This window comes from Neopsephotus bourkii, unplaced genomic scaffold (assembly GCF_033783945.1).
Source record: "Neopsephotus bourkii isolate Nb327-2 ecotype Australia unplaced genomic scaffold, CSIRO-AGI_Nbou_v1 NB_1491, whole genome shotgun sequence".
Taxonomy (NCBI): domain Eukaryota; kingdom Metazoa; phylum Chordata; class Aves; order Psittaciformes; family Psittacidae; genus Neopsephotus; species Neopsephotus bourkii.
Window position 1 is genome coordinate 286,169 of NW_026901967.1, and position 13,287 is coordinate 299,455.

At 40.7% G+C, this 13,287-nt stretch overlaps 1 protein-coding gene across 2 annotated transcripts in view; it reads right to left on the reverse strand.

Annotated features, from left to right (window-relative positions):
• RASGRF2 (Ras protein specific guanine nucleotide releasing factor 2) overlaps window positions 1–13,287 on the reverse strand; it is a 140,770-nt gene that overhangs the window by 17,532 nt on the left and 109,951 nt on the right. For both annotated transcript variants that reach the window (XM_061369282.1, XM_061369281.1), the window contains exon 18: window positions 6,419–6,525. In XM_061369282.1, the coding sequence (XP_061225266.1) occupies window positions 6,419–6,525 (107 nt within the window). The remainder of the gene's footprint in view (window positions 1–6,418; window positions 6,526–13,287) is intronic.

The following is a 13,287-nucleotide window of genomic DNA, read 5'->3' on the forward strand; positions in this document are numbered from 1 at the left end:
ACAGGCTCCTGTACTGACAGGATCCCTGGAGATGCATGCCTCTGGGGAGAACCACCCCTACTGAAGACACATGTCCTCTCACCACAAGCTTCAATGGAGGGGATGTGTGAGCATCAGAGCACACCCCAAGTCACAAAGTGATGCTTGTTTTGGAAAAGTGATGAAATGCTTTAAGAGGAGGAGAAGAATCTATGATCATTAAAGAAAGTGGTATCATAGGCATACTGTGACATGTCAGCTCAAAATGCTCGTGTCAGCAACACCCTGGGCATTTCTGTCCTGTTACAAGCATCCTCTTTTCATTCTTCAAGTCTTCTCACCTTGACAACAGCTAATTCATACTTTGAAACCAAGATATGTGTCTTACATTTTTTGGTGATGTTTGGCCATATTAGAGAATATTGGAGAACAGGAAGCTGTGCAGTATCAGGCTGTGGCTGGGTTATCAGGTATAGCCCTCAAAGCCAAGCAAGTTCTGGGTACTGCATTATGTTTGTTTTATAAAACACATTTTCTATAGCCATAGTCCAAAATTACTCTCTTAGGAAATGTTTTAGCCTGTTTGCAAAAAGAAGACAGAGATTTTTATTTGTTTGTTTCGGGTATGGTCATTGGACATACTTCGTTACTGAACGCATGAGGAATGCAGCCGAAGTACATGAGAGCACTGTTTGCTCCAGTGATTTTTAAAAAAAAACACATTTGGAATATGAAACTATCAAAATTTAGCTGAAGGAGAAACCTTGAGTCTGCACAAGCTTAAGCAGCAAGTGTAATTAACATTAGCGTTGTCTACCCTAAAGCTTGGTGAATGCTACATAAAAGAAGTTTGGTATCTTTGCTAGTTCTGCTACAAAAGTATCATAAATGAACAGAAAAGGTATATAACTCTAGCATCCCCACCGTGTTAGGTCAAATGTTCGGTAAAATTCTCTACCTGCCACTGTAAATGTGCAGATATAGAAAAAAATGACAGCTAATGAGTAAAGTAAGAAGTCTGCCTTGCAGACACCTAGGGTAAGAATAAGATGTGTGCTGTTCCCAACCGATCAAAACCAGTGAGGACCATGTTCAGTAGCACTTAATGTAGTTTCCAGGAGTAGAAGTCTGCAGCAATAAACAAAGCTTATTCATTTTGCTGACATGCTCCTGCACTATGAAAGCAAAAGCCTCCTTTGTAACCACAGTGCACCAAAGTCAGCATGATTACATTTTAAGTAGACTCATAACCAGCCTGTTGACCTCTCTCATGCACAGCATTAGACAGCAATGTTCTCTTTATATGTACAAGCACATTTTGCTGCCAGAAGAAGCTAGGAAAGCTGTGCTGCAGTATGGGAAATGCTTCAGAAGCAACTTATTTCAGCAGAGGAAAAAAAAAATAAAGAAAGAGGGAATGATGGATTTGAAGTCACTGGCCAGAAGAAAAGAGACTGCAGCAGAGGCAGCAGAAAGCAAGAAAAAGAAAATTTAGCTATGCTGGTGAGGTACAACTAGAAATACGTAGATTTGCTGTTGGTGGTTTATACAATATAACAGAATTTAATTTTCAAGTTTTGCCATGGGCTCAGTGAAACCCCAAAAGATTTTCCTTCCCTCTTTCTTTAAACCTTCCTAAGTGAGAGCAAACATTCTTCATTTAAACAGTACAAGGAAACATTGAATAACAGAGACAAATAAAAGGGAGCTAAAATCTGAGAGCCTAATTTATGTTTGAGTTCATAAGTTATAAGAACTACAGAAAACACTGGAGGGAGGGAAGGAAGGGGCAGGAGGGGAGAGAGATTACTGGAAGATTGTTCACAAGGAATCTGGGATATTTTTAAATAGCTAGGGTTTGCCCTATGACTTTAATATCCCTGCTGTCTTGCCAAAGTGTAAATAGATAATTATTTCAATGGCATCAGTGGAGTGGTTTTTAATCTCATACACAGCAGATCAAACTCTATCAGAGTTAACTGAATTTACCCCAGTGTTGCAGTCCCCTACAACAATATTTAATTTTCCAGCATAAAAGCACACTTTAGCCATCACATCCAATTGTGCTAAGGGAAATGTTTATAAATTCACTGGCCACAAAACATTTACAGAAGAAGAAGGCAGAGAGAAAAGATATTATAACTGGCTATCAGGAAAATTCATCCCTGGATTTGAAGTATGCCTGGCTTTCTTCAAGCAAAGAATAACAGCTTTGTCATGGAGCTAGTTTCAAGTGCAAAGAGACAGTCATCATTTGGGGACGAGTCCAAGTCCTGATTCTATAGTATCAGCATTAGCTTGTCACTCCTGATGGAATATAAACAGGTTAAAAGTACAAGCTATGTTAACAGCACAATTGAGTAACTCTTGGCACATACAATACAAACCTCTCCTTATCCAAGCACTTTGTAACCCTGTAAGTATCTAGCCATTATGTATCATCAGATTGAAGTGTTCAGGGCAGATAAGGAATGTGATATCTCTGCCGGGAAGACCTGGGATGTAGTACATTCAAGAGCTTTTCAGAAAGACCTCAGTGAAGAAGGACCTGTCAGGCTTCAGCAGAAGTGGATGCAGAGTACTCCTAATTAGTTTGACGGGCTGCAAGCTTGGCTTCTGTTCTGGGGGTGAATCACATTCCCTGAAGGGTCATGGTATAGCAAACCATTACACTTCTGCAACGTCCAGGCAGAGCACAGCAGCAATTAAGTGCATTACTACTCAAAGCATAACTGTATTCTGCAAAGAGCATAGGTTTGTGCAAACTGGATTTCTTCGCTAAGTGACCAAGGGCATATTGGAAGGTTCACTCACTGTTCCCTTGCTCTGCCTCTCTGGGGAAACCCCTCTGTTTCTTCAGTTCACAATTTGTATCATGATGTCTATTTATTCCAGAAAGGACTCCAAAAATTATTTTGCTGTTTCAAGGCAGAGGACACAGATCCTAGGGATTTATTTAAAATGTAGTTAAAATACAGCACATCTTCCTATCGTACAGCAAGTGTGGCATAATTTGTTCACATTTCTACAATAAACACTGTAACTTTGCTAGGCATCATACTCATAGAATCATAGCGTGGTTTGGGTTGGAAGGGACCTTAAAGCTCATACAGTTCCAACCCCCTACCATGGGCAGCAACACCTTCTACTAGACCAGGTTGCTCCCTGTTTTTTTCGTTTTTTCGTTACTTTATGCCTTTAAACATGAGCCAAGTGAAACCCATGTAAAGGAATTTTTATCTGTTTTTATTCCAATGTAAAAAATGGAATTGGCCAATTCATATGCACTAAAACTATTTTTAACTAACTGAAATCGTGTTTGCTTGGACAGCTCTCAGTATGCAGGTGTCCTACATAATCCGCAAGTGCTACTTGTAACTACGTCTGCAAAACCTTCTGTTGAAAACCCAAGACAGCTCTGTCAGCATGAACAAGAATATGACTGTTAGTAGATTATTTCTCATCTGAAACAAGACAGGTGTCAAGATCATGACTACTACTCTCAAATTCAACCCATGGTCTGCTCCCCAAGTCTTGTGGCAACTCCGTAACTCACTGACACTGTCTGGCAGCCATCTAATTTGTAAGACAGTTAAGGTTTGCCAATTCATTCCAGCTGAGATCTTCAAAGAAGCCAACGGTAGCAAGCACCCAGCTAGCACTCAAAACTGGGAAGTATAGAGAAGCCAGCTTCTCTTTCTTCATCAGCATATGTGAAAGCTTTCTCCTTGGACAAGCTCCCTTTCGATCTGCTTGCCTCAGAAGCAGAAAGCTCAATTTTGTAACACAAAGTGTTTAGATAAAAGACAAGAAAGTATTATTAAGCAAAGAAAAGGAGGCTGCAAGACCTCACTAGGATAATGAAAATCAGAGACCTCCTCCTTTTGGCTTCTTTTCCCTTCCTATTTTTCCATCTCTGCAGGAGTCAGTGGGAGTTTTATCCTCACAAACCCTTTTTGTTCCCATCAACACTATCTTCACAATGACTTTCTGCCTCGTCATTTGTGTTTTCATTGTTTACAACAGGAATGTCTTGCACTGTTCATCTCAATTACATTTTAAAATGAATTGCAAACATTCTGATATTGGTTTTTTGGAAAAAAAAAAAAAAAAGAGCTCTGTTGGCTTGCAGGTGGCTGACTAAAAGAGACAAAATAGGGAGAAAAAGAGGAAGGATAAGGAATTAAAAGAACAAAATATGTAAATAAAAAACCTGGAAAACCTAAAAGAGACATCTTTATGAGGGTTTTGGCTGTGTTTATGATAAAGAATCATCACATCTCAGACAGGGTCACCTCTAAAACATAATGTTCCACCTAAGTAGTTGTAGACAGTTGCTTAATATAGACAAATTCTGATGACTCCTAATGTTTTCACAATCACATTAATTAACTATCTTTTAATTAGTATAGAATCTCAACTCCTAGCAATTACTTAATATGAACAGTGGCAGGGACATGTTAAGCATGTACTGTACACTATCATAACACAGAATAATAATAATAGCAGACTTATGTTCCCATTACAGCTCAAGATTTTGCCATGCAATGATTTTCAGTTAACAAGGTCAAAGAAAACTTGGTGTACATTGGCTGTTTCCAATAACCCAAAATGTTTAATCATTCCCACGATAGCAAGAGAGGTTTTATTAATCTCTGCTGGACTGTTCAGCTTTTCAAACACAACCAATTTCATAACCACAACACAAATTTTCACATTTATGCATTTCTTACTGACTTCATTACCTAGCAAATTTAACCTCTATGAAAATTACACCCATTACAAGGAAAAAAGGAGACTGTGTTTGGCAGAGGACAATTTGACATTGCTGCATTTAGCTGTGCAATAAAACCTTTTTAGACCAAGTGTTCTTGACTATTATAATGTAGTATCAAATCAGTATAATTGCCATGAATTTCCCATCTATCCAACACATACAAAAATCTTTTATTTGCTTCCAGTGTGCTTTCTCTTTCTCACCCTCCTTTTTTCTTTTCTTTCCTCTTTACTTCCTCCTTCTCCCTGTCCCTCCCTCTTTCTCTCCTTTCCTCCCTTCCTCCACTTCTTCCTGTCTCCTTCCTTCCTTCCTTCCTTCCTTCCTTCCTTCCTTCCTTCCTTCCTTCCTTCCTTCCTTCCTTCCTTCCTTCCTTCCTTCCTTCCTTCCTTCCTTCCTTCCTTCCTTCCTTCCTTCCTTCCTTCCTTCCTTCCTTCCTTCCTTCCTTACTTCCTTCCTTCCTTCCTTCCTTCCTTCCTTCCTTCCTTCCTTCCTTCCTTCCTTCCTTCCTTCCTTCCTTCCTTCCTTCCTTCCTTCCTTCCTTCCTTCCTTCCTTCCTTCCTTCCTTCCTTCCTTCCTTCCTTCCTTCCTTCCTTCCTTCCTTCCTTCCTTCCTTCCTTCCTTCCTTCCTTCCTTCCTTCCTTCCTTCCTTCCTTCCTTCCTTCCTTCCTTCCTTCCTTCCTTCCTTCCTTCCTTCCTTCCTTCCTTCCTTCCTTCCTTCCTTCCTTCCTTCCTTCCTTCCTTCCTTCCTTCCTTCCTTCCTTCCTTCCTTCCTTCCTTCCTTCCTTCCTTCCTTCCTTCCTTCCTTCCTTCCTTCCTTCCTTCCTTCCTTCCTTCCTTCCTTCCTTCCTTCCTTCCTTCCTTCCTTCCTTCCTTCCTTCCTTCCTTCCTTCCTTCCTTCCCTCCTTCCCTCCTTCCTTCCTTCCTTCCTTCCTTCCCTCCTTCCCTCCTTCCCTCCTTCCCTCCCTCCTTCCTACCTGCCTTCCTTCCCAGGTTCCTTCCTGCCTCACTCCCTTCGTTCTTTCCTCTCTCCTTCCTTCCCTGCCTCCTTTTGACCATCCTCCCTCCAACCTTCCAACCTTCCTCTCACCTCCACCTTAAAGGACATTTCTATCTATGAAATTCTGCTAGCTGCTCAGATTTCTTCCCCCCCCCTCCTCTGCCAATACAGCTTTATGACTATATATCAGACCCACAGTCCTGTCATGGTTGCAGAGGGACCAACACGAAGGTCTGGTGACTCTTCCCATATTTCACAACAAATAAATAAATACCTGTATGCAAACACCAATTTTCTTAACATGGTCAAAGTAACTGAACCAAGCTGCCAGTAGCATGAACACTTGACAATCTGAAAGATTAGTTCAACCTGTCCATTATGTATTTCAACACATAACAGTAAAGCATTCATATGGAGTGTTACCAGGAATAATGTTGTAACTGGATATTTGCAGAGGCTAGATGCTTAACCAGCCTGGCTGAGCATCCTTAAGCAACCTCAGTTGCTTAACAGCATGTTTTTACAAGCTAAATTCTCCATATCACCTTTAGAGCACTGACTTTTCAGACTGTTTGACCTCCACAACACTATACAGCAGCTTAAAATATTGAGTAGGGAGAACATAAATGTATTACAGCTGGAAAGGAGAAGAGTGCAAAGAATACCTGAGAATGCTTGGAGACCCAGTGACGCAAGACATTTAGGACGCGATTTGTGGCCGCCCTGCGTATTATAAACTCTTTGTCACACGTGCGCTCAGAATTGTTAAATCCTGTGTGGAAAAAGCACACATCAAAGTTAATGGAGGTAGAAAAAATTCAAATACAGTATGAACAACACTGGCAAACTGGAAGCTCACGAACATTTATGTGCAATAAAAGGAAAGATGCCTATATAGACTTACAAATATGACCACTTGGACTGCTGAAATTCTGCAATGTCTGTAGAATACAGCTTTGCACATCAGAACTAACACAGACACCTCCCTGGGTCAGCATTCAGGTTTAGAAACATGAAGAATATTTGTGTGCATCATTAACATTAAGGTCTCCCTTCAGTATAGAAGAGAATAACAGTAAAAACCAGGACAAGCCCAAAAATGTACAGGGTCTCTCATCAAGCAGATGACAGAAGGAAAGTTATTAGGACTTAGGAAATGGAAAGAGGTAAATTTCAGAAGGTAAAGCAATAGGGGAGGGTAGCAGTTTAAACAGACAAGAGAAGAATGTCGGCACAAGAAATGCTCCTTGTAGCAGCAGTATTATACAGTCAACAGACACTGTTCAAATAAGCTTTTTTTTTTTAGCTTTTTTTTTTTTAGCAGTGGGTGACAGCAAAGTGAGAAGGTATGCAGAGAACACATTTACAACCCCAGCTGCCTGAAAACAGAGCTGCCAATTGCAACATTTCCCTACATATCTTGTAAATACAACTTTTTTTTTTTTGCTCTACAATATTAACTTATAGTTTTAAAAACAAGCAAGAAAGTTTTTTCCTACATTCACATTATTGCTTCTTTCTCATCTCATTCTGCTCAAGTTCTATCACAGATACCATCTGTATGATAAAGTAATTATTAAATTATTTTAAGAATAATAAAATTATTTTATAAAATCATCAATTAAAAAAATGTTAACTGAAGATATATTTTAGAAGTCTACAGTTTTCTAAGTTTCTGTTAGATTTGATCTTACATTGTGCTGCTTTCTATTCACCCAGTGCACAGTCCAAGGAGCAGCTGGAAACACCTTTCTATTTTACCAGTACTTCACAATTTTTTTGGCATACAAGCTGCTCAAAAACCTGTGTATTATTATAGATAGCAAAAGCAGATAGAACTTCTGTTTATTCTGTGAAAAACTCATTGGAGGTATTCTTAGAGTCTAGTAGCAGTTTGCTCTATTTTTATTAAAGGCAATCCAAAAAACCCAAATTGTTTCTCTATATTTTTGAATGATCACCAGGAAAACAAAAGTTTAACTGTATTTTTACATTTTTTACTGCAGATTGGACCCCAAACCCCAAATATATTTTCTAACTTCTGTTTCATGGAAGCTTTTTAACCTATGGCATATTACACCGTCGGTATCTAAAATTCAGTATCCAAGGAAGTTTCATATTAAAACATCTGGAGTTTCACTGCCCATAAACAGAAAGGTAAACAAAATCTCTGAGGCCTTACTCAGTAAAAGTTAACATAGGTAAGATTTTGTGTGTTAATTTTCTATGCCTTCCACAGTTAATCTCTCACAGAAGCAATGAGGCATACATATTATAAACTGTTCAATTAGCCACTTAATTGCAGCAATGAAAGTCGCAATGAAAATTACATATTAAAGCAGTGGAGTTTTTATCAAAGTAACATTAAGGAAAAGGAGTTTCAGTAAGCTGGAAGGAAAATAGAAAAAATCCTACAGAGACAGTTTTCTGTTAGCTGCAAAAAGAGTAAAAAGAGCAAGAAAAGAAAAAGGAAAACCTCCAGAGATCACTTCAGCAAACATTTATAGTCCTCAGAATTTCATCAGTTTCTAAGCAGTAATTAGCTTGTTGTGGAGAACAATCAACATGTTCACTCAGATCCACATTGTCAGTATGTAATGTTGATGTCTCAAACCTGTAAATGGAGATCTCCAGTTTTGTAAGAAAATCGCAGAATAACAGGTTGGAAAGGATCATCTGGTCCAACCGTTTTTGGTAAAAACATGGTCTAGACAAGATGGCATTTCTCTGTCCAGCTGAATCTTAAAAATATCCAACACTGGGGAACCCGCTACGTTGCTTGGGAGATTATTCCAATGTCTGATTGTTCTCCTTGTGAAGACTTTTCCTCTTGTGTCCAAACTGAATCTCCCTAGGAGTAACTTGCGCCCATCACCTCTCCTCTTTTCCATGTGACTCTGTAAAAGTGTCTCCATCTTCTTTGTAGCCACCCTTTCAATACTGAAACATGGTGATAAAGTCTCCCCTGAGCCTCCTTTTGTCAAGGCTGAACAAAACAATTTCCCTCAATCTTTCCTAATATGGCTCCTTGGTCCTTTTTTTTGTGGCCTTTCTCTGGACCCTCTCCATCTCATCTACATCTTTTTTGTATAGCAGGGACTAAAACTGAGCCTGGTATTCCAGGTATGGCCTGAGAAGTATTGAGTGGGATAATGACATCTTTATTTCTGCTGCTGATGCCCTTATTGATGTTCCCCAGCATTCTATTGGCTTTCTTTGCCACAGCTGCACACTGTTTACTCCTGTTAAGCTTGTTGTCAACCAGGAGCTCCGGGTCCTTTTCCACAGAGCTGCTCTCACCCAGGCAGACGCCAGCCTTTGCTGCAGTCCTGAAGTATGTTTTCAAGGGTGCCAAGAATTTACACTTGTCCTTGCTGAACAAGAACTTCGGTTCTTACTACGCCACTCTTCCAGCCCATCCAGGTAATTCTTCAGGGTGGCTCTCCTTTCCAACGTGTCCACTTCCCCACTCAGTATGATACTGTCAGCAGCCTTGGTCAGGTTACACTTGATCCCGTCTTCCAGATAACTTATGAAGATACTGAACAACAGTGAGCCCAATACTGATCCTTGGGGGACTCCACTAGTGATAGGCTGCCAGTTTGAAAAGGAGCTATTTGCCACCATCCTCTGCTGCAGCATATCAGCCAGTTCCTCACCCACCTCATCGACCACATGTTTAGATCATAACATTTCTCTGGGAGGAGTCTGAACACAGACACACAAGTGAATTTAACTCCAAGTGGGTGATTCATTGTACATCTTCAGGTACAGGACTTCAAATAAATAACTGAATTTGTGAAATACTTTATTTATTTTTTTTTCAAAATAAAACTGCATATCTTTTCACTTCATTTTGACCTTGTTTTTAAATACCAAACCACTCAGCCAGGATGTGTTTTCTTCTTTCTTCACAAAAAACCTTGTAGCATTTATTATTCTTTATAGGAACAAAAAAAGATCCAAAAGTCCTGAAGAAACACTCCTGTCCAAGACTTAAATCTGCAGGTTGATTCTGAAGAAAATCTCATAGAAATGGATTGGAATATCCAATGTTCTCTATATACTGGCTCAGAGTTCTTCCATTTGGAAGTCTGGATTTACCTCAAGACTTGTTTTCAGTAACAGCAGACCTCAGGCAGGCTCCAGCTTGAGTGGCTCTGACAGCAGCTCAGCAGAGTTAGGCCTTAAACCAGAGCCAGTAAAACTAGATAATAATGCATGGAGCCCTTGGACCTTCTTGAGGCAACTGAGGCTGGAGCAGGACAAAGGTAATGGGACTTGTAATGCTCAGAAAAAAAATGCATCTTTCTCTGTTCCTCTTTTACAATCTACCATGCTATTTCCAAGCAAATCATAGAATCATTTAGGTTGGAAAAGACCTTTAAAATCATTAAGTCCAACTGTTACCCCCGGGATTGCCAAGTCCATCACTAAACCATGCCACTAAGGGCCTTATTGACATGGTTTTCAACACTCTGCAGCCATGGAAGGAACATGGATCAGTTCAGGACAAAGGGATTGACCATACTCCAACTTCAAAAATCGGTGACAATCTTCTAGGCAATGCTGGAGATGCACTACAAGAGATGAAGATGAAGGACTACCCTTCATGAAGACAGAGGTGTAGAAGTCATCATTGACAGGTGCAGGGGAGACTTAGGTGGGATATAAAGAAGGAAATCTTCACTGTGGGAGCACTGACGTGTTGGCATAGGTTGCTCAGAGAAGCTGTGACTACCCCATCCCTCACAGGGTTCATGGCCAGGCTGGACAGAGCTTGGAGCAACCTGGTCTAGTGGAAGGTGTCCCTGTTCATGGCAGGGGGCTGGAAATGGGTGGTCTTAAGGTCCTTTCCAAGCTAAGCCATTCTATGATTCTATAATTCTCCAGGTTTACCACCAGAAGACATTGCAAAGTGTGAACCTGTTGCATGGTGGTGCTTAGAATGCAGCTGTTAGCATTTCAGTCCTGAACTAACTTGTAACTGAAGCCAAAGCCAGGACTGTCAACATGAGGTAGATACTGTTACCATCCTATCATTAAAATGCCCAACAGGCACAGATTAATTAATTCGTCTAAAAATTAAAAGTTATTTAATAACTGCTACTATTCGTTAGATAAGCTTAACTGGATTTATATACATTAATTTTTCATTAAAATTATAGACAGTAGACCCCATTATTTTATTTATTCACTTATACATCAGAAGACTCTGTAAATTACACATACATAGATACCAGTAAATCTGTTGAAAACTGGTATGTTGGCTCCCTTCCAGTCAGTACAGCAACAGCTAAAACCCCCACCATTTAAAGTGCTGGACTGCATCATTCCCAATGTACGAAAATTGTGTCAGAAATCTAAAGAAAAAGTTAGTGAACATTGAAGGTGAAAGCCACAGAAATCTCAGTAGTTCTTACAGTCACTGAGTAGACCTTTTCATTAACTGAAAGGTGACAACATGTAAAAGAAAAGTTACTCAAGAACATTCAAATTGCACAGAAGACTGCTATTAATTTCAGAATCTTACAAAACTAAGAAAAAGTATCAGCTGCAAGCAAGTCAAATCAGTGAGCATTGTTAATTTTTGTTCTAACTTTCATGGAAAAGTTCTAAACAAAACACAACCTTCCCCCCTTCCCAATAAACTTATTGTCACAGCTGCATCATATAGAGTTGGAAACATGTAAAGTAAGTCCAGTACTGGTTTTGCTCCTCGTGACTTTCAAAACCACTTGGGCTTTGGGACAGAAATGCGAAGAGGAGATGACCACAGTCCAAGATCTGATGAAGCCACTACGGAAGCTATCCAAGCAGGCATCACTGAATGCTGATGGTGTCATCAGTCTTTCCTGCACCTTTCATAGTGAAAATTCCTTCTAATGCATCAGCTTTACTGCTGCTCCTTACTTCCTCCACTCCCTCTCTGCCCACTTAATTCTCTCCTAATGTAGCTCCATACAAAACCCTGAGCAGCCATGACAACTGCAATTACTCTGTATGCATAGCCTACTTGTTTACGCATATTTCAAGGAGTCCACTATACAACCTTATTTGATTCTGCATGTTCACGTCACCAGTTTGGATAACCCATGTGTCTGCTGCTGTTTACGCTGCAGACAAACGGGAACCCAAATCTTCCAGTTCTCTCTGTGTCTGCAATATTTGACAGTGGTTCTGGTCTAGCAGGAAATTCAAGCTCTCTTGCCAACCGCAATAAAACAGGAGACAGCCAGAACCTTGCTGAGCCACACATCACCTGCCCTGCCTGTCCATATGTAAGTGTGAACCTGGACCTGCACTAAGTGACTATGCAAAGTTTGCAATATGAAATTTTGTCATCATTTAACCCTGCTATGCAGCTAAAAGAAAGGATGCTGATCCACAGACCAGAACTGGAAGCCAAGGCTTCAGGTATGATGTTGATCTGCAATGAACAAAGGTTTCACCACACCTCTAAAGTATATCTTGGAAGCATCCTACCAGTTTCCAGTTAACTTTTTAGCATTTCGGCATCTGCGCTATTGTAACCCATATACTTTTTCTACCTGTTTTGGGGCTAGGATTAGTTTTTAACTCTGATTATACACTCCCTAGCATAGTATCATTCCTGTCCATGAGCTGTACTTGGAAGCACTCTTAGCCATTTGGCTATAATCAAGGTAGGTTGAAAGGTTAACAGAATAGAATCACAGAATCATAGAACTGTTTGTGTTAATGTAGCACTGCCAAGTCCATCACTAAACCATGTCCCTAAGTGCCACACCTACATATATTTTAAGTACCTCCAGGCATGGTGATTCCACCACTGCCCTGGGCAGCCTGTTCCAGTGCCTAACCACTCCTCTGGGGAAGAAATTGTACCTAACATCCAGCCTAAACCTCCCCTGGTGCAGCTTGAGGCAGCTTCCTCTTGTCCTAGTGCTTGCTCCTTGGGAGCAGAGATCAGACACCTCCTGGCTCCATCCTCCTTTCAGGCAGTTTTAGAGGGCAATAAGGTCCCCCATGAGCCTACTGTTCTCCAGACTAAACACCCCCAGTTCCCTCAGCCATTCCCCATCACACTTGTGCTCCAGGCCCTTCACCAGCTCCCTTTCCCTTCTCTGGACCCGCTCCAGCACCTCAATGTCTCTCTTGTAGTGAGGGGCCCAGAACTGAACATAGGATTCAAGGTGCATCCTCACCAGTGCCCAGTATAGGGGGATGATCACTGCCCTGGCCCTGCTGGCCACACTATTGCTGATAGAGGCCAGGATGCTGTTGGCCTTCTTGGCTGCCTGGGCACAAGCTGGCTTATGTTCAGCAGCCATCAATCAGCACCTCCAGGTTCATTTCCACTCAGCAACTTTCCAGCCTGTGTTCCCCAGGCCTTAAATGAAATTTTGTCTAGCTTGATATCCAGAAGCAAATCCTGGTGGAAACAATCTTTAAAAGGGGCAGTTTTGGAATTGTTCTTCACATAGTGTGATATCCTTGAGCAGTTCTGGGGCTTAACTACATGTTACACTTAAATCAGCAGGTAAGTAGGCAT